The 24,118-nt window shown below is 43.7% G+C and overlaps 1 protein-coding gene across 1 annotated transcript in view; it reads right to left on the bottom strand.

The window, feature by feature from the left end:
* Positions 1 to 24,118, bottom strand: part of LOC141140044 (CD109 antigen-like) — a 138,159-nt gene that overhangs the window by 82,619 nt on the left and 31,422 nt on the right. The window contains exons 8-11 of the mRNA XM_073626806.1: positions 19,155 to 19,245; positions 18,132 to 18,234; positions 11,631 to 11,740; positions 9,783 to 10,007 (exon numbers count right to left, since the gene is read on the bottom strand). Of these exons, the coding sequence (XP_073482907.1) occupies positions 9,783 to 10,007; positions 11,631 to 11,740; positions 18,132 to 18,234; positions 19,155 to 19,245 (529 nt within the window). The remainder of the gene's footprint in view (positions 1 to 9,782; positions 10,008 to 11,630; positions 11,741 to 18,131; positions 18,235 to 19,154; positions 19,246 to 24,118) is intronic.

Here is a 24,118-nt window from a genome sequence, read left to right as displayed (position 1 = left end):
CGTAGAACTACGCGCAACGGGGGCATCACGGCCCAAACCATCCGACGTGGTCACGGCAGGGACCCACGCCCCCGTCGGCCCCGCTACTGGTCCAGAAGGCCCAGGTGGGGCGCAACGGTCCAACAATTCCCGAAAACCCGCAAAAAATTCCGCCAAACCCGCCACACCAGGTTCCCTACCTATCTGACCCGCTTGCTCCCTGTCCCGTGACCCCCCTTGTCCACCCACCGTGAACCCAACACCTTGCCCTACAGAAGTAGCAGAAATAAAATTGGACTCACCAGGCTGCCTGCGCACCGAATCCCGAGCAGCTGCACATCCGGATCCCAGCTGACTCTGCACAGTAGGGTGCACGGTTGGTGATCGCCCATCGCCGTCATCGCTGGACACCTCGCCGGATTCTGCTGACGACTCACGCACGGACTGTGCCGCAGGCGTCCTTCCCCTCGATTCTTCTGGCTCCGCACGCCCCGGCGTACCAGCATCTTCATCCGCCTCCATCTGACAGCTGCGGGGTTCACGTGCACCCCCAACCGTGGAAGGGGGTCGCCGGCCCTTTAATTGAGCTTGGCCACTCCCCCGTACAGCTGTCACTCTATCTCTGCTTGAAGATGACTGTAATGTCTGTGGAGAAGCAGCAGAGGGCGCCAACTGCCTTCTGCTGCCTGTATCACCAGCCTTCCCACGCCGAGCCGACGCTCCAGCCCCAGGAGAGGGAACTGAGCCTCCAGATGACGCCGACGACGAGCGCAGGTACCGGACCTCCTGGCACACACGGTCCGCTCTGCCCACCGCTCCAGAAGGGACAGGGCTCCCGCCCCTCCCTGCATCCGACTGTGTCCCGCACCGAGCCGGCCTCCTGCTAGGCACATCAGCAGGAGAGCCGGCCGCATTGTCCTGTGTTACTGCAGAGGGGGAGGAGGGGGGAAGAGAGCGCAGCGTCCCCCCCTCCCGCAGGTCCCGCCGATGCTGGGGATTCCTCCCAGGCCCTCCGCTGTGGCCAGAAGCTGATGGCCCAGCAGGGGACACTGAAGGGTTCCGTGTGGAGCTCCCATGCGGCCACCGGACCTGGGGGGTATGTGAAGGGCTCAAACGCTCAGGAGGGCGAACCCTCCTAGCGCGCTTAGATGAAGGGGGAGATCCAGGAGGAGATGGATCAACCCCCGACCCCCCTAACATGCCTAATAACTGTTGCTGGAGCCACTGAGGACCCCGTGTAGAGGCTGCAGCCCTGACCTAGTTCCACAAGGCCTCCAAATCGCTCATCTTGCCTGTATTTCTCTCCGCAGGGGCCGACAGAACTTCTACCAACAAGGAATATTCTGGAATGATTTCCCAACAGCCTGTGCAACTACCCAAGCCCCTTTTCCTGCTCCACCCCAAACACCTGACCTGATCCTCCAATAAGGTAAGCTACGCCTTTTCTCCAAAACTAACTCAGTAAAAACTTAACCCTTGCCGACCTGTTCCTCCCATAGTCATGCCGACCCTCCGTCTAGATTTTCCTCCGGGTCCCACTATATGGTTACATTTAATGAAGGTACAACATTTAGAAACTCACATGGTTGAGGATTAAAACAGGCACATCTAAGTATGCAGGCTTCCAGAGTAAAGCTGTCCACATAGACCGTCCTCTGCACTGCCATCGGCGTCATCCCTTCCACACTGCGCTCCACAAGTGCTTCAAGCCTCGCTTTCAGAACGCTCTACTGTAGGGTAGTCTTCCCAGTCACGATTGCAGACTGACAGCAGTGAGAGCTGGTGGTGCGGAGCATGGTCTATGTGGACAGCTTTACCCCGGATGCCTGCATACTTAGATGTGCCTCTTTTAATCATCAACCATGTGAGTTGCTAAATGTTGTACCTTCATTAAATGTAACCATATTGCTACACTTAGAGGTGCCTCTCTTCTCTTTTATACTCTGTAGCTCCTGCTGGATTTTGCTTCTAATCCCCTTGTGGAGGCTGCCATTTGTGAATGGACATTTTATGGTTACACAACCTGGTCCCATTGCTATAATCTTTTTATATGGACTATAAACTGCAGGACATATGAATAAATGGTTGTGGAACGAATCATCTGAGTTTCCATTATTTGTTATGGGGAAATTTGCTTTGATATACGAGTGCTTTGGATTACAAGCATGTTTCGGGAACAAATTATTTTCTCGCAATCCAAGGTTTTACCGTATTTTTGTAGCCCTGACATATTACCCAGAGCTTTACATGCACAGAACAAACCACATCAATCCTTGCCGCTAAAACATGCTACAATATAGAGTTCATTCTACATTTTTATAAACAAACACACTGTAGGACTAGCTTGGTTGGACAGTAATGAATCAATCAGTGTGCCTTTCAGTGGAAATAAGAGTACCTGGAGGAAAACCGCACAGAGCAGGATCATACACACTTCATGCATATTAATTTCAAGAAAAAAAAAATGGTGGCTTTGTTTAACCGCTTGCCGACTAGCCGCCGTCATTTTACTGCGGCAGGTCGGCACGATCCCGCGAGCCGTCGTAGCTATATATCGGCTCGTGGGATCGGGATAGCAGGCGCGCGTGCGCCCGCTGCACTGCGGGGAGTGCCGATGCTCGTGGCCGACGGTCGCGATGACCGCTGGCCACGAGCGATCGCGGGCACAAGAGGCAGAACACAGAAGTGTGTGTGTAAACACACAAATCCCTGTTCTGTGAAGAGAGACAGATCGTGTGTTCCTAATAGCTAGGGGTGCAACGGATCGTTGCCGATCTGTGATCCGTACGGATCACCCTCCGCGGATCGGCACACCCGCGTTCCGCGGAGCACTTTTCGGCCTCAGCCATAGGAAAGGCCATCTTAGTACACCCGGAAGTGGCCGCTGTCTCGACAGGAAGTGACGTTTCGTCGCCGCCATCTTGCTACACCCCACACTCCTGCACAGTACAATAATGATAGAGTGAGAAGGGGGCAAGCGGACATCTTGTTACACCCACCGGAGTTTTAGATTTAAAAGCCATTTTCAACACAAAACTGAGCTTATATGCACAAATACTGTATTTATGCATATAAGCTCGGTTTTGTGTTGAAAATAGCTTTTAAATCTAAAACTCCGGTGGGTGTAACAAGATTTGTGTGGTTTTTTTTTTTTTTTGGTTTTTTTTTGGGTTTTTTTTGCTGATCTGAAAATGATCCGATCTGTGACTCTGATCCGAGGATCGATCCGATCCGTGAGATTTTTGATCCGTTGCACCCCTACTAATAGCTAGGAACCACGATCTGTCATTTCCTCTAGGTCAGTCCTCTCACCCTACAGTTAGAAACACACACAGGAAACACAGTTAACCCCTTGATCGCCCCCTAGTGTTAACCTCTTCCCTGCCAGTGACATTTTTACAGTAATCAGTGCATTTTTATAGCACTGATCACTGTATAAATGCCAATGGTCCCAAAAATGTGTCAAAAGTGTCCGATGTGTCCGCCATAATGTTGCAGTCCTGATAAAAATCGCAGATCGCCACCATTACTAGTAACAAAAAAAAAAAAAATAATAATAAAAATGCTATAAATCTATCCCCTATTTTGTAAACGCTATAACTTTTGCGCAAACCAATCAATATACGCTTATTGCGATTTTTTTTTTACCACAAATATGCAGAAGAATACATATCGACCTAAAGTGAGAAAAAATAGGATTTTTTATAACAGCTTACCTGTAAAATCCTTTTCTCTCGATGGACATCACGGTACACAGAGCCACAGTAATAACTGATGGGTTATGTAGGTACCACTAGGTATTGGACACTGGTCACACCCTAATCAGGAAGTTCAACCCCCTATATAATCCCTCCCCTTCCAGGCATACCTCAGTTTTGTAGCAAAGCAATATAAGTGTATTAGAAGAGGGGCGGGACCTCTGTGTCCCGTGATGTCCATTGAAAGAAAAGGATTTTACAGGTAAGCTGTTATAAAAAATCCTATTTTCTTTCTCGGACATCACAGGACACAGAGCCACAGTAATAACTGATGGGATGTCCCAAAGCAATGCCAACTGAGGGGGGGGAATCACAACCAAGTAGGGCCATCAGACCTGAAGACCCTGTACCGCTGTCTGCAGCACACTACGCCCAAAGGCGATATCCTCATGCCTTCTCACATCCACCTGATAGAATCTGGTGAATGTATGGACTGAAGACCAGGTTGCGGCCTTGCAGATCTGAGCCTTAGAGGCCTGGTGATGCACTGCCCAAGAAGCACCAATAGCCCTTGTGGAATGTGCCTTGATCTGAAACGGAGGAATCTTCTGTTTCAAACCGTAAGCTTGAATAATCAATTGTCAAATCCATTTAGAAATGGTAGCTTTTGACGCTGCCTGTCCTCTATTGGGACCCTCTGGCAGCACGAACAAGACATCCGTCTTGCGAATCTGAGCAGTTGCTTCCAGATAGGTCTTGACTGCTCTTACTACATCCAAAGAATGTAGTGACCTTTCTTCCGAAGAACAGGGATCTGGAAAAAAGGTAGGCAGAACAATGTCTTGGTTTAGATGAAAATCTGAAACCACCTTCGGTAAAAAACTAGGATGAGGGCGCAGTACCACTCTATCCTTGTGTACAATCAAGTAAGGCTCTTTACAGGAAAGAGCTGCTATTTCTGATACTCTTCTAGCAGAAGAGATGGCTACCAAAAAAATTAGTTTCCTCATCAGCAAGACCAAAGGAATCTGACGTATTGGTTCAAAAGGCTGTATCTGTAATGCCCTGTACACACGGTCGGACTTTGTTCGGACATCCCGACAACAAAATCCATGGATTTTTTCAGACGGATGTTGGCTCAAACTTGTCTTGCATACACACGGTCACACAAAGTTGTCGGAAAATCCGAACGTTTTAAACGCGGTGACGTAAAACATGTACGTCGGGACTATAAACGGGGCAGTGGCCAATAGCTTTCATCTCTTTATTTATTCTGAGCATGCGTGGCACTTTGTCCGTCGGATTTGTGTACACACGATCGGAATTTCCGACAACAGATTTTGTTGTCGGAAAATTTTATCTCCTGCTCTCCAACTTTGTGTGTCAGAAAATCCGATGGAAAATCCACACACGGTCGGAATATCCGACAACACGCTCCGATCGGACATTTTCCATCGGAAAATCTGACCGTGTGTATGGGGCATAACACCGACAGAACCAAGTTCAAGTCCCAGGGGTTTAGGGGCGCCTTAACCGGAGGATTAAGACGCATCACCCCCTGCATAAAGTTTCGGACCAAAGAATGCGAAGCAAGTGGCCGTTGAAACAATACTGATAAGGCCAAAACCTGGCCCTTGATGGTACTCAAGGCCAGCTTCATCTCTAATCCTAATTGTAGAAAATCAAGAATTCTACCTATGACATATTTCCTGGGATGCCAACCCCTGGATTCACACCAGGATACATAAGCTTTCCAGACTCTATGATAAATCATTCTGGAAGCTGGCTTCCTTGCATTGATCAAGGTAGATATGACAGGACCTGAAAGCCCACGACTCTTCAGAACGTGGGTCTCAATAGCCAAACCGTCAAATTTAGCGTTTGTAAGGCAGGATGGAACACTGGACCTTGAGATAACAGGTCTGGGCGTACCGGTAGGGTCCACAGGGAACCCATCGTCATCCTTGCTATTTCTGCCTACCAAGTCCTTCTGGGCCAAGCGGGGGCCACCAGAAGTACCGACTTCCTTTCCTGCCTGATCCTGCGAAGGAGTCGTGGCAGTAGCAGAATAGGAGGGAATGCATAAATCAGTGAGAACCGATGCCACGGAATCACCAACGCATCCGTCCCGCCTGCAAGAGGATCCCAGGCAACCGGTAGAAAGGATTTCCCCTTCTGCAGGTTTTCGGGTATGAGCCACCAACTGAGGCTCTGACTCACCGCATGCGACAGGTACATTGGAAAGTCTAATGCCTGAACCTTCTTGTTCCAGGCCGACAGAATACTGTGTTGCAGTAGTCCTGAATGGAACTGAGCATAGGGAACTGCTTTGAATGAAGACACCATCTTCCCCAGCAGCCTCATACAAAGGCGGACAGAAGGACCCTTCTTGGTCCTGACTGTCAGAATCAGCTCCCTTAAAGCAGTGATCTTTGCCTGCAGACACTTCTGCTGAGCAGGAAAAATGGGCACAGGTAGGCATGCATCTCTGATGTCCATTGATGTCAAAAATTCTCCTCCCTGCAGGGTGGAGACTACTGTCTGAATTTATTCCAAATGGAAGGACTGTATCCTTAGGAATCGATTCAGATCTCTTAAATCCAAAATGGGTCTGACATCCCCATTTGGTTTTTGGACCATAAAAAGGTTGGAATAGAAGCCCAATCTTTGATCCTTTGTGGGAACCACCATAATGACCTCTTGCGACAAAAGTCGCTCTATCGCTAGAAGGAGCGACTGCTTCTTCTCTGGGTTTATGGGAACACCTGATCTGAGGAAACGAGGAGAGGGAAATTCTTGGAACTCCAGTCTGTACCCTAAGGTTACCGTGGAGATTACCCATTTGTCCTGGAGGTCATCCTGCAAGAGCCTAGAGAACTGCAGCAGTCTTCCCCCCACTCGAGCCAGCGGGGGCGCCCCTTCATGAAGAGGCCTTAGTGTCTTGTCTAGAAGACTTCTTCCCCCAGGACTTTTTCTGTCCCTGGGGTTGACTCTTGTTTCTTGCCCCAGACGGAGGAGGCCGTCGTGACTGCATGGAGGCTGATGCCCATGGCGCTGGGGAAAGAGTCCGTTTAAAAGAGGGACGCTTACTGTTCTTCTTAACAGGTAAGAGAGTGCTTTTCCCACAAGAGATTCTCTTGATATAGTTATCCAAGTCTTCTCCAAACAACCTTTCCCCACAAAAGGGAAACCCAGCCAGGAGCTTCTTACATGGTGCTTCAGCTGACCAATTTTTCAACCATAAGATTCTACGCATATGCACCAACCCAAGTAAAAGACGAGAGGTTTGCACGATAGAATCTCTGATGGCGTCAACAACATAACATAAGGCCGCAAGAAGGTTAGCAAACCCCTGGGCCTGCTGCTCAGGTAATACTTTGATGACCTGTTTAACATGGTCTCTAAAGTAGTGACAGACTCCAATCGCTGCTACTGCAGGTTGGGCCACAGATCCTGCTAAGGAAAAAACATCCTTCAATTCCATCTTTTTATCCACAGGATTCTTGAGCATCTGCGCATTGTCTACAGGACAAGTCAGACTACTATTTATAGAAGAAATGGCCGCATCAATGGCCGGTATTCCCCACATCTTAATAAATTTTTCTTCCATAGGATAAAGTGTTGAAAACTTCTTTGGTGGAAGAAATCGCTTATCTGGGTGATCCCACTCAGAATAAAGGAGCTTTTCAAGTAAATTATGAACAGGAAAAGCATGTGCTGTTTGAGAAGGTTTCAGCGACCCCAAAGAAGAGGAAGGTTCCTTAACAGACTCAGGTACAGGCAACTTAAATGTGGAGCGGACCAATCCAGTAAGGATCTGCACTAAGACTTTCTCCTCTTGGGAAGTCGCAGAGGGTCCCTCTCCACCTGATTCCTCCGAAGAGGAATCATCCGTCCCATCCTGATCCTCTGAAAGGGATTTGTCTCCTTTATCCCAGAGTTCCTCTGCCTGAGGGTCTTGGGAAACAGAGGAAGGCCTAGTACGTTTTCTTCCACTGAGTGAAGATGTAATCATGGCCATTAATCTTTCCTCTAACCCAGAAATGGTTGAGGAAAAAACCTCCTGTGTAATGTATACAGGGGCTGAAGTGCCAGAAGCAGGTGTAGCCCCTGACCCCGACGGCTCTCCCTGGCTAGCCGTCCCTGGCCCCTCAGGAGGGGAGGATGTAGCAGACAGGGGGTCCTCAGAACCTGAAGGAGATCCCCTAGTGTCTCTGGTTCTGGGGGTAATTGAACCTCTTCTACCCATAGTGCAAAGCAACAAGGTGTGAGGTATCCAAAAATGAACACTAACTGCTGAGCGATGTAGTCCGGCAAAGCCCTGCTACCAAATGCCCAGTCTGGTGTTCCCTTAGTAAATGCAGCCTAGGAGAATGCCTGTGTCCCACCTTACATGCAACTGTCAGCTCTGTGTCCCTCCAAGGCTCAGAGCACCTGTAAAGTGTGCTTTTAAATAGCCATGCTTTCTGGCACTGTGGGCGTCTGAGCATGCTGACGCTGTGCTGACGCCCCGCCCCCCCCCCTCGTTTTTGAAAAACGAGCGCTTCCCGCGCGAGCCGACCCTTCCTGACAAGCATGGAGGAAGGCTGGGGGAGGGGGAGGAAGGAGGAGGCCGGCAGTGATGGGCCCTGCATTGCAAAGGCGGCCTGGAGGCGGCGGCAGCGGCGGTAACAGTGCGGTCTAAAACCGCCTTACAGCATACCTGAAGCCTGCCCCTAGCCTGGGGGGAACATCCCAGATGAGAAAACCCCCCATCCATCTTACCTGGAGCCGGCGGAAGAGCCTGTGCAGCGAACGCTGAGACAGAATCAGCATGAGAAGGTTTGTGCTCTTGGCAGCCCCCGGTGGTCACAATAGGCATAGCATGCATTTACCTTAAAGGAGAAAACCCACTAGAATTCAAAATTCTGTGGAATCTCCTCTTACCTTATCCAGCCGCAGGATTCTGTATACACAGACCCAATCTTCACCTCTCACGGTGGGCTACGTTTGCAAAAACCGTCAGAGACTGGGGCCCCCTACGAGTAGGGGGATCCTGCAGTTCTGGCCCTGTAAAGCACCAAGCCAGAAATTAGGAGGTTTAAAGCCATTTCCTGATCTGCGGGGTCCAGCTCTCTAAAAAGAGAAGCGTTACAGGTAAAACCTCGTTTCTTCGGACACGAGGTCCGAGTACCATCCAATTCGGCCATGAAAAGACACTTTGAATGGATCCGGTTCGCCTGGCTTGCCCCAGTATAGGATATAGGATCTTCCCTTTGGAGCTTCAGCACAGGACATCTTTGCACATCCAACACCTAAGACACTGGCGTAAAAACTGAGGTATCCCTGGAAGGGGAGGGATTATATAGGGGGTTGAACTTCCTGATTAGGGTGTGCCAGTGTCCAATACCTAGTGGTACCTACATAACCCATTACTGTGGCTCTGTGTCCCGTGATGTCCGAGAAAGAAAATTAGCTTTTTTTTAAAAAAATGGGGATATTTATTATAGCAAAAAGTACAAAATATTGTGGGGTTTTTTTTTTAATTGTTGCTTTTTTTTGTTTATAGCGCAAAAAATAAAAACCACAGAGGCAATCAAATACCACCAAAAGAAAGCTCTATTTGTGGGAAAAAAAGGACGTCAGTTTTGTTTGGGTGCAATGTCACACGACCGCGCAATTGTCAGTTAAAGCGACGCAGTGCCGAATCGCAAAAAATGGCCTGGTCATTCAGCAGACAAATCTTCCGGGGATGAAGTGGTTAACTAAAAGGAAGGTTGGATCCACCCACTGTCTTGCATACAATGTTTGGTCATTTTTTAGGTATTTTGCTAAGGCACCCCTGAAAACACCTGAAGGCATCCCAGGGTGTCTGGGCACCTTGGTTGAAAATATATACTATTTGACAGTATAGCCAACACAGTAACGTTGAATCTGAACTTTTTCCATTTATGGACAGTAAACACATAGTATAAAAACTGGACTCAGTTTAATACAAAAGAGTTGGAGATCAATAATTAACATTAGACTGCCTTTTGCACACTGTGGCAATGTTGGCATCATCTCTAGTAAAGAGTGATGTTGTTTCAGATGTTTAGATTCTTTCATATATATTTTGGTACTCACCTGCAGTTGTGTCATTGGAAATGACTGAGGAATAGGAAATTCTAGACTGACAATTCCAGACTCTGAAAGGGTATAGTTTTGCAAGAAGACATTAAAAGTTGCAGTGCTGATTGGCATAATGTCCCTGAAGGCGAATACCCTTGTGCTTTGAGTTATTTTTACAGAAACATTTTTTTCTCTTTCCTCTTTGGTTAAGGGTTTATTGTCACTCCTTTGTACTTGAATCTGGAAAAAAAAAAAAAGCATTTACTTTATCCTAATAATTTTGCAAGGGGTTTTGTTCATTCAATATTAAGGAGCTCTACAGCTCTATGGCATTGTAACAAATCCAATGTTTATTATATAAAAAATTATGTGAGTATTTTGTATATACAGTCGACCTCCGAAATTCATGGGGGTTACATTCGTAGAGCACCTGCGAAGTGTGAAAAAATGCCTATTTTTAAACTTCTTCTGGCGCTTAGGTTCACTGCCAAAAGCTTTGGATGGTGCAGGGCGTTTGGATGGCATCTTAGGGCTTTAAGAAGAAAAAAAGGAAAAAACATGAAAACACTCAGCGAAACACTCAAGATAGCTACAAGTGGTAAACTGTTATGATGTGGGAATGCTAGGCTGCATCTGCCGGAGAGGAAAAATCAGCGAACGAATGAAGCTGCAAACTCTGATCCGTGACTTTGCGGTGGTCGACTGTACGTCAATTATATAACCATGAAGAAAATGGACATAAGACTGATACCATTTTTATTCAGTAGGATGTAAGATTTTCAACAGAATAGCGTTGTGAATGGTTAAAGGGTAATTCCACTTTAGTGGGGAAAAAAATAGCAAATAAAAAAAATAATAATATAGCGTATACAATTGCGACACAAGTCATATTGTAATTTAGCCCTGGTTCACACTGACAGCGGGAATGAAATCGAGTTCATCTGCACTAGCACGATTTCATTCCCGCATGTTAGTCCCGACTTCGGGGGTGATTTCAGAGACATCTGTGTGGGTTGCTGCACAGATGTCAATCGAAATTGCACCTGAAATCGCCAAAAGTAGTACAGAAACTACTTTTGGCAATTGGTGTGGCGTGGCAAATGCGGCGTCGCTCCAATTTGGATGGTGCCATTACCGGCAATTGCCGCTGATTTGGCATGCGATTTGACATGTCAAATCGCTCCAATGTGAACCAGGGCTGAATGTTATTAAAAATTACCTTTCCTTTTCAATCTGCTGTATTTTCTGTAAAATGCAATGCAATATGGCTACCTGGAGGTGTTCTGTACACAGAAAGTGTACAGAATGCCCCCCCCCCCCCCCCCCCCCCCGAAACATACTTTCCAGCTTGTGAGATTGGCTTACTGATTTTCCCAGAAGTCTGTCCTAAGATACAAGTCAGATTTCAGGCATCCCCTGCAACAAAAATATCCCGTCTAAAGGGATGCAGACCCTGACACTTTCCTCATTAGAGCCCTGCAAGTGCAGCAGCTGGTTGACAATTATGAAATCACTCCCATTAGATTTACTTTCCACATGGACATAGACAAACAGTGATTTCTTCAGAATAACAAAAGGTAGGAATCTGCAACAAAGTTTGTCAAAATCCTTGCAATGTATATAGATCACCCAGAGGGGAATGTTTTCCTCAACAGAAGGGGAGTTACTCTTTAACATTGATTGTGGATTACATTTCTTGGATTTATGTCCATCATACAGTGTATGAGATTTCAGAATTCTGAATCACAAAAGAACAGTCAACTTCCTTGAGCAGTTAACATTTTAGGTACCTTCACATAAATTAATAAAGATTAGCAAACACATTAAAATAGCCCCAGGTTCCAGAGGAAGTTTATTTATTACCTGAACTATATACTTCAGACTTTGTTCAAACATTGGTTTCTGGCTAATGATGTTTATCCTGTATCTTGAATCTTCTTTTATTATGTACAAGAATGTCTCTACTGCAATACCTATAAAAGGTCATTTTAGATTCTTTACAATTCATGATTAATGTCACACAATCACATTAAATGTTGTTAAAAAATGTATTAATATTTGTATTGTAAATTCCATTTAGTACAATTTTCAGATAATTACTATACAGCTTATCTTATATGATTCTAGTTGACATTTCCTTTTTAGCATCTTTCATCCTTTTGATCTGATCACATAGAAAACTAGAGGAAGCTTCATCTGCCACTGAACATATTAAAGTATCTAGTAATTAGGCTTAAAAATATCAAGCAGCTACTTAAAAGTGACTTTTAGCTAGAGCTTTTTTGACAAAAATAAAAAAACTGCAGACACCTAGAGTTTAAAGTACCCGTACCACTTGAAGCTCCCTCCCACCTGATACATCCTAATAGCCTATCACAATGAAAATGTAAATGCTGAATGCATTTGAAAATCAGGGCTAGATATAGTCTTGGGCATTTTCTCTGAACTCATGTCTATTTGAACATCAAAATCTCATTTTGTTTCACTCCAGTCATCTGCAGACCGGGTCATTTCCCACCCCACAGCCCACATAAATAAAGGGTGGGTTGCTGGTGATGTCAGTCCCCTTATATGGACAAATGACCATATTTTGTCAATGTCTTTGGCCAAATATTGGTATGTGTCCATTTAAAGACACTGATGTTACCAGCATCCCCCCCATTTGGAATGGAATGTCCTAGACCAGTGATGGCGAACCTTGGCACCCCAGATGTTTTGCAACTACATTTCCCATGATGCTCAGCTGCACTGCAGAGTGCATGAGCATCATGGGAAATGTAGTTCCAAAACATCTGGGGTGCCAAGGTTTGCCATCACTGTCCTAGGCCATAGCTGATTAGAGTTATAATGAAAAAAAAAAGTAGAGATGAGTTTGGAGGATGCCCAAGCTCGTCTCTTTTTAGGGCCTGTGTCAGTGGCATTGATTTTATACATTAGATTGAGATGCTTCTAAAATCATTCAGAATTCATCCACAGGTGCATTTGATCTGTAGTTGCCCTTCTTCTGACCTGCTATAGGTGGGTTTTGCATGCAGATAAACTTGTATAGGAATGCAAAACCCATCTGACATGAACAAAAGCCTGTCGGCACAGGCTGTAGCCTTAATGCCGCGTACACACGACCGGACTTTCCGGCAGACTAGGTCCGACGACAATCCGATCGTATGTGGACTAATCTGTTCATTTTTCGGGGGAAAAAATCAGACGGACCTAGAAATAGAACATGTTTCAAATCTATCCGACGGACTCAATTCCGACGGACTTAAATCAGGAAATACGTTCGTTCGTGTGCTGGTCCGACGGACCAAATACAACGCAAGGGAAGCTATTGGCTACTGGCTATTGAACTTCCTTGTTTAGTCCCGTTTACGTCATCACGTTCAAAATGAACGGACTTACAAACGGACTTAGTCCGTTCGTTTGTGGCCAAGTCAATTCGTTTGGAAAGTCCGTCGGAATTCCACCGAAAGTCCGTCGGGAAGACCGTCGGACCTAGTTTGCCGGAAAGTCTGGTCGTGTGTACGCGGCATAAGAGTGTCAGAAATTATTTGTGCTTTTCAGTGCACTAGTATAATGTGTATACTAGTTTATGTTGATTCAACTGCACTGATGCATTTATAGAGGTCTCAAAAAAGCATGATGGCTTTCTAAACTCGTTCTGAGGAAAGGATTTGCAAAACATGTACTCTAAGCAAACTGAGAAAAATCCTCTAAATGTTTGGGGCACATATAAACAGTAAAAAAGCAATAAAATTCAGTGTACATTATGCCATCACATTGAATGGTAGGTAGGACAGAGTAACATCACTGACAAAATTAGCATTTTTTAGGTGAGGTAGATGTTTACAGAAAGGAGGGAGAGGAATAATCCCTGTAACCAGTCTAATATATGTATTTCCTTTCATCGTCAGCTCTATTTGGTGGCCATAATACATGGTTTTAATAAAAATAATAGTTAAACAATATTATAACCATAACTATGGCGTGTTCAAAGGTTAAAGAGGAACTGCAGTCTGCTCACATAATTTGTAATAAAAACATCTTTGCCATTCTGAAGCTTCCCTCCAACAACTTTGCATATTATTTTATATATACTGTGATTCTGTACTTGCCAAACATGCTGCAGAAATCTCCACTGCAGCCATTTTAACTGGGCAGCTGAAGCTGCTGCCTGTTCACCTCCTGGATTTACAAAGGAAAACACAGAGGCACACCTCCAGCTCTGCAGCTCTCATTGGCCCTCTTATGACTCCCCCCCCTTCCTGGCAAACTCTCACGAGAGTGAGCGAGAGCTGTGCATGATGTCATAAGCCTAGGCTTTTTACCAGACAAGAAACTGGAAGTGGGCTGTATAAGGTATTTACTGGCAGAAAAAAAATGTTTTACTATCCAAAGTTAAAACAACAAGGGCAGACGATTTAATAGATGGTACGATGAAAAAAATTACTGAAGTTTCGCTTTAAAGCTGAACTTTAGGCTAACGACTAAATGCCAGGTGCAATGATAATTTTTTTCCTAGGGGGGTCAGCTATTTTAAATTATAAGATTTGGAAGCACATTTGGGTAACCAGAGATGAAAAATGAAGCAGCGCACTAGACACACTGCAGGGAATTCAGACTGTGGCAAAATTGTGCTTACACTGGGAGAGGCTTAAAACTTGAACATACATACAGAGTGCAGGGGTCAGAAGTATGTATTGTATATAGTGCAGGTGTCTGGAGTATGTAACACATAGAGCGTAGGGATCAGGTGTGTGTAATGTACATAATGCAGAGGGCAGGTGTATGTAATGTACCGTACATAGTGCATAAGTCAGGTATATGTATAGCACATAGTGCAGGAGTCAATTGTATAGTAAGTGTGTAATGTACAGGGGTCAAAAGTATATACAGCTGTCCCCTGAGCCACTCCTATCAGCAGAAAAGCTGTTTAAGGCCACCCTCCTTACAGAAAAATGTGACTGCCTGCGAGCTACATTTTGCACAGCTACAAACAGAGAATTTGAAAAGCAGTGGTGACAGGACCCTAGGCACCAGGCAAGATATGTGGGGCACATGCCCATAGCTCCCAATTGTCCCTGATTTGGAGGGACTGTCCCTGATTTGGAGCAATGTCCCTCTGTCCCTCTTTCCTCCTCATTTGTCCCTCATTTTGGTCAGATCTATATAGTTGTATATAAAATGCACTTTTTATTTTTCAAAAAGTGTTTCCCAGTGCTAAACCTTCCAACAAGTTTCTAAATTGCTGCTTTTGTAAATTTCAAACGCCAGTGTAAATGAATAGTAGTGGTAAAAAAAAGCACTTGTAGGCTTAAGTTTTCTTTTTTTTTGAGAAAAAGATCAAAAGGCACTAACTGGTCAATCAAGTGAAAATACATAAATGCCAAAAAATGAATGAATAATTCAATAAACAATATTGAGAGATCAAAAATTGTATGTGATTATATATATGATAATATGTGCACAATAGATACAATCAATAAATTGTGTGATTGTTCAAAAACAATCATACAAAAAAATATAAGAGTTCATCATATCTGTGATTCGTCAATCCAAAATATGTTTGCTATTTTGACTCTCCAACACCGTGATTCTGTGAGTAAAAGTGCTTCAGTATTTCAAAGTAAGATATAAATTGCACTCACCTGTAGAATTCAGCCAGCAAGTGACCATCAGGCATGGATAGTATAAATATAGATTCCTTCAATTCATAGGTAAATCTACATCTTATTTAACATCTATTTCTTCTCCTCATTAAATGCTCAGAAGGGTACGGCCAGGGCTTTTTTTCAGCTGGAACTTGGTGGAACTCAGTTCCACTACCTTTAGTTTAGGCTCCCTGCTCCCTGCTCCCTGCTCACCACTATCAGAAATCCAGCTTCTGTGTTCACAAGCGACAGCTTGTCTCCCACAGATCTGATCTCCTAAGATTCTCTTAATGAGTGCAGGATCAGGACAAGGGAGTTGCAGGTGCCCAGGGTGCAGTGCGGATTCTGACACCCACACTGGATGATCTTCCTGCAAGTGAGAGAAGTGGAGCCACCTACAGTGTGCAAGGAGGTACTGGAGTCGGATGGGTGCTTTAGCTTAATACAGCAACAAAAGTAAGATATGTGGAATATGGTGGAGCTTTAAAGGAGGAGGGGGGGGGGGGGATGGAGGCAGTGGAAGTGGGGGGTGGCATGCAGAGGTCAGAGCTGAATTGGGGTGAGATGTGAATGGGGGATGGAGAGGTAAGCAGCTGTGGAAGAAGGCTAAACTATGCACTATATACGTAGCACACTCCTGAACTCTGAACTATGTACGTAGCACACTCCTGAACTCTGAACTATGTACGTAGCACACTCCTGAACTCTGAACTATGTATGTAGCACACTCCTGAACTCTGCACTATGTACATAGCACACTCCTGAACTCTGTACTATGTACGTAGCACACTCCTGAACTCTGTACTATGTACGTAGCACACTCCTGAACGCTGCACTATGTATGTAGCACACTCCTGAACTCTGCACTATGTACGTAGCACACTCCTGAACTCTGCACTATGTACGTAGCGCACTCCTAAATTTCTCTATGCAACCTCCCTCAAACTCTGCATGCCCCTTTCACACCCTCCCGGTGAAATTTGACCACACCCACTATTTGATGCAATCTGGAGGGGTGTGTGTGTGGGGGGGGGGGTTTAGGGGGGTCGTGGTTGAGTTCCTGCATCCCTATTTTCTGAGAAAAAAAGCCCTGGGTATGGCCACCCAATAACTATACTCTTCAGTCAATGGATATGACCTCCACAATAATCAGCTCCTGTCTCCTATTCCCGTCAAGGGCTCTGTGGAATTGGCTCCACCAAATGAGCCACAGAAAGCAGGTAATAGTGTAATAATGCTTTTTACTGAAAAAAAAAGTTGCTGCACTTACATTTGTACAATCTAGCAAATGTTCGACACATTAGCAGCTCTGGGGTCTGTGAAACCAATCCCATACCGCTGTCTGACTAGCAGCGTGCGTTTCAGCAACCGGCGGAAGTGAGGAGCTCCTGTTTGTATGTGTCTCAAGCCTCTCTTCTATGCATTTCACGCATACACGCGTCAATGGATATGTGGAGGTCATATCCATTGGCCGAAGAGGTTAACCCATAGACTCACGTTGTATGGTTATTGGATGGCAGTACCCTTCTGAGCATTTAATGAGGAGAAGAAATAGATGTTGAATAAGGTGGAGATTTACCCATGAATTGAAGGAATCTGTATTTATACTATACATGCCTGATGGTCACTTGCTGGCCGAATTCTTCTGGTGAGCGTAATTTATATCTCACTTTGGGTGGAGCACTTTGGAATATGGAAGCACTTTTACTCACAGAATCAAGGTGTTGGAGAGTCAAAATAGCAAACATATTTTGAATTGACGAATCACAGAAATTATGAACTTTTATATTTTTTTATGATTGTTTTTGAGCAATCACACAATTTATTGATTTTATCTATTGTGCACATATTATCATATATATATATATATATATATATATATATATATATATATATAATATATATATATATATATATATATATATATATATCACATTTATATAAAATTTTTGATCACTCAATATTGTTTATTGATTTATTCATTCATTAATTTTTTGCCATTTATGTATTTTCACTTGATTGACCAGTTAGCGCCATTTTGATCTTTTTCTCACTTTTTTTAGTTATCCACTAATTTAGGAGCAGCGCTGGTATTTAATTGTTTTATCAGTTTACAGTTGGTGTCATTCCCGTCTTGTTTTATAAAATCATTTTTTTGTATAATTCTCCTTTTAAGGGGGTGTGGCAGAGGGGGGGTGTCCTATATCTACATTTCGTGTAGAAATTTAGATATAGGGGAGGTATGTTGGGAGGTATGCATGCCCTGGGTGCATCCATGCAGTAGATTCCAAAATGAGCTGTTTTACCTATCAATGTTTTTGTATTTCTGTCCTTTCATTCTGGAGATTTGCACAAACCTACCACACAACACAAACGACCTGGAGAATTGACAGTTCTCTACTGTAGTTCGGAAATACAACTACCATCCTACAGCTTTTGACTGAACAATGAAGGAGAAGCAGCAGACTAGAAAGCTAATTGTTCTGCCCTTGTTAGCTCGAGCATTGTGCCACACCCGCTTGGCTCATTGTGCTGTTTCTCCCTCTCCTAATCTAAAATCTGCAGTTTAGGGGTTTGCAAGAAACTGATATCAAGACAAGTTAGGTACTTACACTAGTTACTTTAAAAAAATACACAAAATTATTTTTTAATAGCTGCGTACAGTAGTGTTTTTATATATTGAAGTATAATTTACAATAGGAGCTTAATAAATTACCGGTCAGTTCTTCATATACTGTGGCTGTTAGGTTTATTCCTCCCCAGTACATTGTATTATACATTTCTCTATATGTAAAGCTGAAGTTCACAGACCCCGATATATCTGAAAGCAACATTGCATCTTATAAATAAATAATAATAAATAAAATGGCACACGTTTTAATTAACACTGATTTAACAAAAATCAGACTATGATGTGCTGTTACATTGTCCCTATAATCTGTTAATTTGGGGGCCTGGTGTAGGCCAAAACCATTATCAATACATAATGGGATATATCACTGCTGCAAAGCAATAATGCTGATTTACTAAAAATGTATTTTTCACTTTGACCTGTGCTCAACAAATCGGGTGTGGGAAAAAATCCTGTGGCCTGAATGATCATTTGAAATGAACACAGGTTACACTGAATAATACTCTATTAGTAAATCAAACACTTGTCAGAAACAATAACTTAGGAAACTCTATTAGAACACTTGCTAATATCAATTTAGGTTCATGGGTAGGATAGGATGTTTGGTTTTTTAATAGCATTTGTGTGACTCTTGTGTGATTCTCAGTGACTCTGATGGCTGTAATCCACACACTTCTCCCACTGTCCTGAGGCTCCTGGACGCTGTAACCTACTGTTTGGTCCAGGATCATGTGTCTTTTTTTTAGCTTTTGGGATTATGTGTTTCTCCTCTCCACTGGCTTGGTGATATATAACTCCTGCATGCCATGCTTTTTAACTTTACATTAAAGTGAATTTTGATTTAATCTATTCCTGGGCTTGTGGCTCTATTGACTTCCACAGGGCTGCAGTTATTGATTGATTGGTTTTTATGATGTGGGTTTAGTGACACTTTAAATAAAAGAGAGTATTTTGGCATGATAAATCATATTTTCAATATCAGTGCCAAAATTTCCCGATTTCTGACAGTGTATGCAAACTTTTGAGCACAACTACAATTACTTTACAATTATTAATGGTAAATGGTCAAATAATACATTGAACAATACATTAAAAATTAAAATTTACCTGATATGCCTTGCTTATTTGCGTATCTACTTCAGCTTGTGTCGTTATTTTTATTGTTACATTGCCTTTTACAGGTTTACCATAGCGATAACTATAAAACAAAGCGTTTAAAAAAGCAGATTGTTATTTTTGAACATGCTATAGCTTTAATCACGTGCATTAAAAACATATTACCAAAAATGTCCATATTTACAGTTTTTTACCTTAAACTGAATTTTAAAACATCAACTGCAGTCATATTTGACAGGCTTCCAACAGAGCCCCTTAAGCTGGCCATACAGTAATCGTTTTTTTTTTTCATTCAACCATCAGGTTGAGCACAACAAAATGATCGAATTTCCCCATCTACACACTCAATCTGGATGGGGAAATCAATCGCTGTGCTATTGTTTTCTGAACACAATGTGATATCCCTGCCATCAGAATACACTGATCACCGCCGATAGCTTTAGCCGGTGGAACTGTTTATTTGGGAAAATCCCAACAGACTGGTTGAATAAAAGTCGATCTGTAGATCGACTTCTGTACAACCAGCCTGCCCATACATTGATCAAAATTCGGCCTGTCCATGCTGAACTGGCCAAATTTCGATCCATCTATGGCCGTCCCTAAAGGACCCCTAATTATATCCACAGCACCTGTAATTGCACCTAGAAGCTGCAGTACAGGTCCCTAATAGATAAATGTAGACACTGCCTGGAGCGACAGAAAACCAAGCAGCGGGAGTGGGTCAGATTTGCAACTGGGATCTTTTTGGGGGCATTCCATGAGGGGAGTGGGGGAACCCCCACTTACCTAGGTGGATGCACCATGGGTCCGATGCTGCATCTGTCCCCGGCGCCTCTACACTCAGAGCCAAACGATCGAACATCGCTGATGGCTCGGTTCTCACAGCTCCTCGAGCAGAGAGCTGCTGACCGTCAATCAGCATCACTCCATCTGCTCCTACTGAGCTGTTGAGGGGCGGGGAGCGGCCGTCTCAGCGGCTCGCTGAGAGGCTGAGATGGGTGTCAGTCCAGGCACCTGGCAGATCCAGACTTCCATTGTCGGGATGATGCGGTGCCTGGACTGATTCCTGTGATGTCAGCAGAGAGCAGACTTCAGTCCGCACTCTGCTGAAAATGGGTCACAGGAGTGCAAAACGAATTGCACTCCTGTGACCCATAGGAAAAACTCAGCGAAACAAGCTTAGGCTGGACTTCTCCTTTAAAGAGTAACTTCACTTCTGTTTAGGAAAAGAATATTCTCCTCTGGGTGATCTACTTAGTGAAACTGCTGCTCTCCCAGTCCAGTATGTGTTGTTAACATGTGTGGGATGGCCTCAGCCTTACACTACTCCACAAGCAACGTCCACTAATGCGTTTTACCCCACACATCGGTGCCTAGTAGTAGAAGGAAAGGGCAGAGGCAGGACAGAAGAATGTATGCATCACTGGCAGTGAAAATTAAAAGGTAAACATGTGCAAGTGATTGAGGTGATGAAGTAAATGGGGAATTGGAGTCTATCACTAAAGAAAAAACTGACAATGTGTGATCAATTAAGATCAATATTTCTTAATTGGTCACCATTCAGTCCCTCCTGAGCCCTACTGTGTGTGTCCATTGACACACACAGCATAGCTCGGCTCTGCCTCTGCTTTCTGTTTCCTGGATTTGATTGGCTTCCGCTGCTGCCTTTCTGTCCTGTGAGACAGGGGAGAGAGGAGAGAGCCTCTGCAAATGGGCACAACGCTGGATCAAGTGAGGACTCAGGTAAGGATTTTGTCAGAATGGGCAAGCCAGTAGACGAAGTTGGCTCCTCTGGGCAGACTTCTGTGCATCTTCACAGGCTAATCCACATTCCTTCTCAAGGATGTAGAAATTGGACACATGCTCATCTGCACGCATACACATGCGTATCGGTGTGCTCACGTGCACCCGTGACAGATCGAGGTGCCAAATTTGATGCCTAAAATTTTTTACCATAATGCAAGGAATGCATTAACCTGTTAAGGACCTCCCCACAGAGATAAAATGGGGCAGGGCAGCCCTCCTGCGCGAAATCACGTACCTGTTTGTTGATTTTGTGCACTGGGTCTGGGGCGCGCGTGCGATTGGACACAATGGCAGCCAATCAGCGTGTCTGACAGACACAATGTCCACCAGAACCCACCGATCATTCTCAGAAGAGGCAGAACGGCGGTCTGCCTATGTAAACAAGGCAGATCGCCATTCTGTGAGAGGGGAAGATGGAGATCTTGTGTTTCTGCTAAGCAGAAACATGGATCTCTTTTTTCCTCCAGTCAAAGCACCCCCCCCACCACCACCACACGCACACACACACAGTTAGAAAGCACTCCTACCTTTGATTGTCTCTGATGTTAACCGCTTCCCTGCCAGTGACATTAGAACAGTGACAGTGTATTTTTTTTTAGCACTGATCACTGTATTAATGCCACTGGTCCCAAAAAGTGTCAAAAGTGTCAGTTAGGTGTCTGTTTTGTCAGGCTCAATGTCAAAGTTCCGCTAACAATCGCTGATCACCGCCATTACTAGTAAAAAAATTAAAAATTCCATACATTTATCCCATAGTTTATAGACTCTCTAACTTTTGTGCAAACCAATCAACATACAAAAATATGTATCAGAATACATATTAGCCTAAATTGATGAATACATTTGATTTTTTACATTTTATTATTGGGTATGTTTTATAGCATAAAGTAAAAAACATTTTTTTTTTTTTTCAAAATTGTCAGTCTTTTTTATTTATAGCGCAACAAATAAAAACCACAGAGGTGATCAAATACCACCAAAAGAAAGCTCTATTTGTTGGAAAAAAGGACATCAATTTTATTTGGGTACAGTGTCGTACGACCGCGCAATTGCCACTTAAAGCAATGCAGTGCTGCATCACAAAAAATGGCCTGGTCCTGAAGGGGGGTAAACATTCCAGGGCTGAAGTGGTTATGGTAAAAAATGTTTAGGCTTTAGAACCACTTTAAGGAAGATGACAGGCAGAGACAATGGTCAAAAGAAGGTATAAAATACAGAACAGGAACACAAAAAAAGAAACCGCCATATGGATAAAAAGCCCTTTAAGCGATACTTGCATCTAATTTAGTCAAATTATGTCCTTTATCTAACTAACATCACTCCAGTGTAGTTTCTGAAAAACCGCAACCCTTCCTGTAAAACAACACCACAATTGTAGCGATTATGAGTGGCTCTGGGCTATGAAATTCAATGGGACAGCTGTCTACGTCTCTCTTTCACCTCTGTAATGGGAAGCGGATTTGTGCTGCATCTGAGGTCTGTGATGCCATTTCTTTTTGTATGAGGGTGGGGGAAAGCACTTACACTTTTTTTACAGCTCCATACCTGTAATCAATACCCTTACTTGTCAAAAGATGATTGCAGGCTGTTTAGAAAATCTTTTCTGCTCACCTCTGTTTTAAAGACTTAAGCAGCTTCCGGTCCCAGGTCTGGTTGTGATCATATATATATAAAACACAAAGCACTGTGATGCTAAATAGCTGATAATTACACATAAAACCAAGTGAGGCTGCTATCAAAAGAGAGTGTTTTCAGAGTCACTTAAAAAGAATAAATAATGATATTTGAAGCGCTTCACAATGTGCATGAAAATGAATATATAAGAATAAATATAAATATAAATAGTCAAATAAATCCAGCGGTGAGTAAAAATTCCTAAAAAATCCAGCAATCAAAATAATATAATGATAAGGCATATGCAGGTTTTACTATAGCAGTCAGCCGCCTTAGACAGGAGCAGATTCAGTGCAGTACACTGTGTGATACTGCTGATCTGCACAGAGCGTCCTTGGCTCCTCCAAAGGGGGGCATGATGACGTCATCGGGGCGGCAGATTTAAACAACTGTCAAAGCAGCTAGTCCTTGGGATGTACTGCGGGCTTATGCGGCAGCTTCCCCAGGCACTTTAACCTGTTGCTGAGGTATGAGGAGGCAGGGCTAAACCCATATGTATGCTGCCATGGAATCCATCAGGAAAGGAAAAGTACGGTAAGTATTTGATAGAAAAATTTCCGTTTTTTTTTTTTCAAAATATTAATTCTTTTTTTCCTTTATTTAGCAAAAAATAAAAAAACCCAGTGGTGAAAAAATACCACCAAAAGAAAGCTCTAGTTGTGTGAACAAAATGATAATAATTTACTTTGGATATAGTGTTGCATGACCGCGCAATTGTCATTCAAAGTGGGACGGCGATGAAAGCTGAAAATTGGCCTGGGTGGGAAGGGGGTAAAAGTGCCCGGTATTGAAGTGGTTAAACAAAAATTGTTAGTTCTGTTAAGGTACGAGACAAATTTTGGAGTTTGTCTCTTCTGAAATTTTTGTTGTGTACACACTATCAGAATATCGAACAATCATTCCTCATATGAAATATTTTGCCCAATTTTCTTATAGTGTGTACCCTGATGTCCACCGGCCACCCGAGATCTCTCCTTAGAGAGGCAGAACAGGGATCTGCCAATGTAAACAAAGCAGAATCCTGTAAAATAAGCAGAATCCTGTTCTGAAGGGGAGTACAGTGGGATCATTCCTAGTGATCAGGAACAGTGATCTCTCTGTACTCCCAGTCAGTCCACTCCCCCCCACAGTTAGAAACACCTCCCTAGGGCACCCTTAACCCCTTGATCGCCCCCTAGTGTGAACCCCTTCCCTGCCAGTGTCATTTATACAGTGATCAGTGGATATTTTTAGCTTTGATCACTGTAATAATATCACTAGTTCCAAAAAAAGTGTCAAAAGTGTCCAATCTGTCTGCCGCAATGTCGCAGTCACGCTAAAAATCGCTGATCACCACCATTACTAGTAAAAAAAAATAATAAAAAAGCCATAAATATATCCCTTTTTTTGTAGACTCTATAACTTTTTGCACAAACCAATCAATATACGCTTGTTGCAATTTTTTATACCAAAAATATGTAGCAGAATACATATTG

Source organism: Aquarana catesbeiana, linkage group LG04 (genome assembly GCF_042186555.1).
Source record: "Aquarana catesbeiana isolate 2022-GZ linkage group LG04, ASM4218655v1, whole genome shotgun sequence".
In the NCBI taxonomy this organism is placed as follows: Eukaryota; Metazoa; Chordata; class Amphibia; order Anura; family Ranidae; genus Aquarana; species Aquarana catesbeiana.
This window is presented reverse-complemented; position numbering and strand designations above follow the sequence as displayed.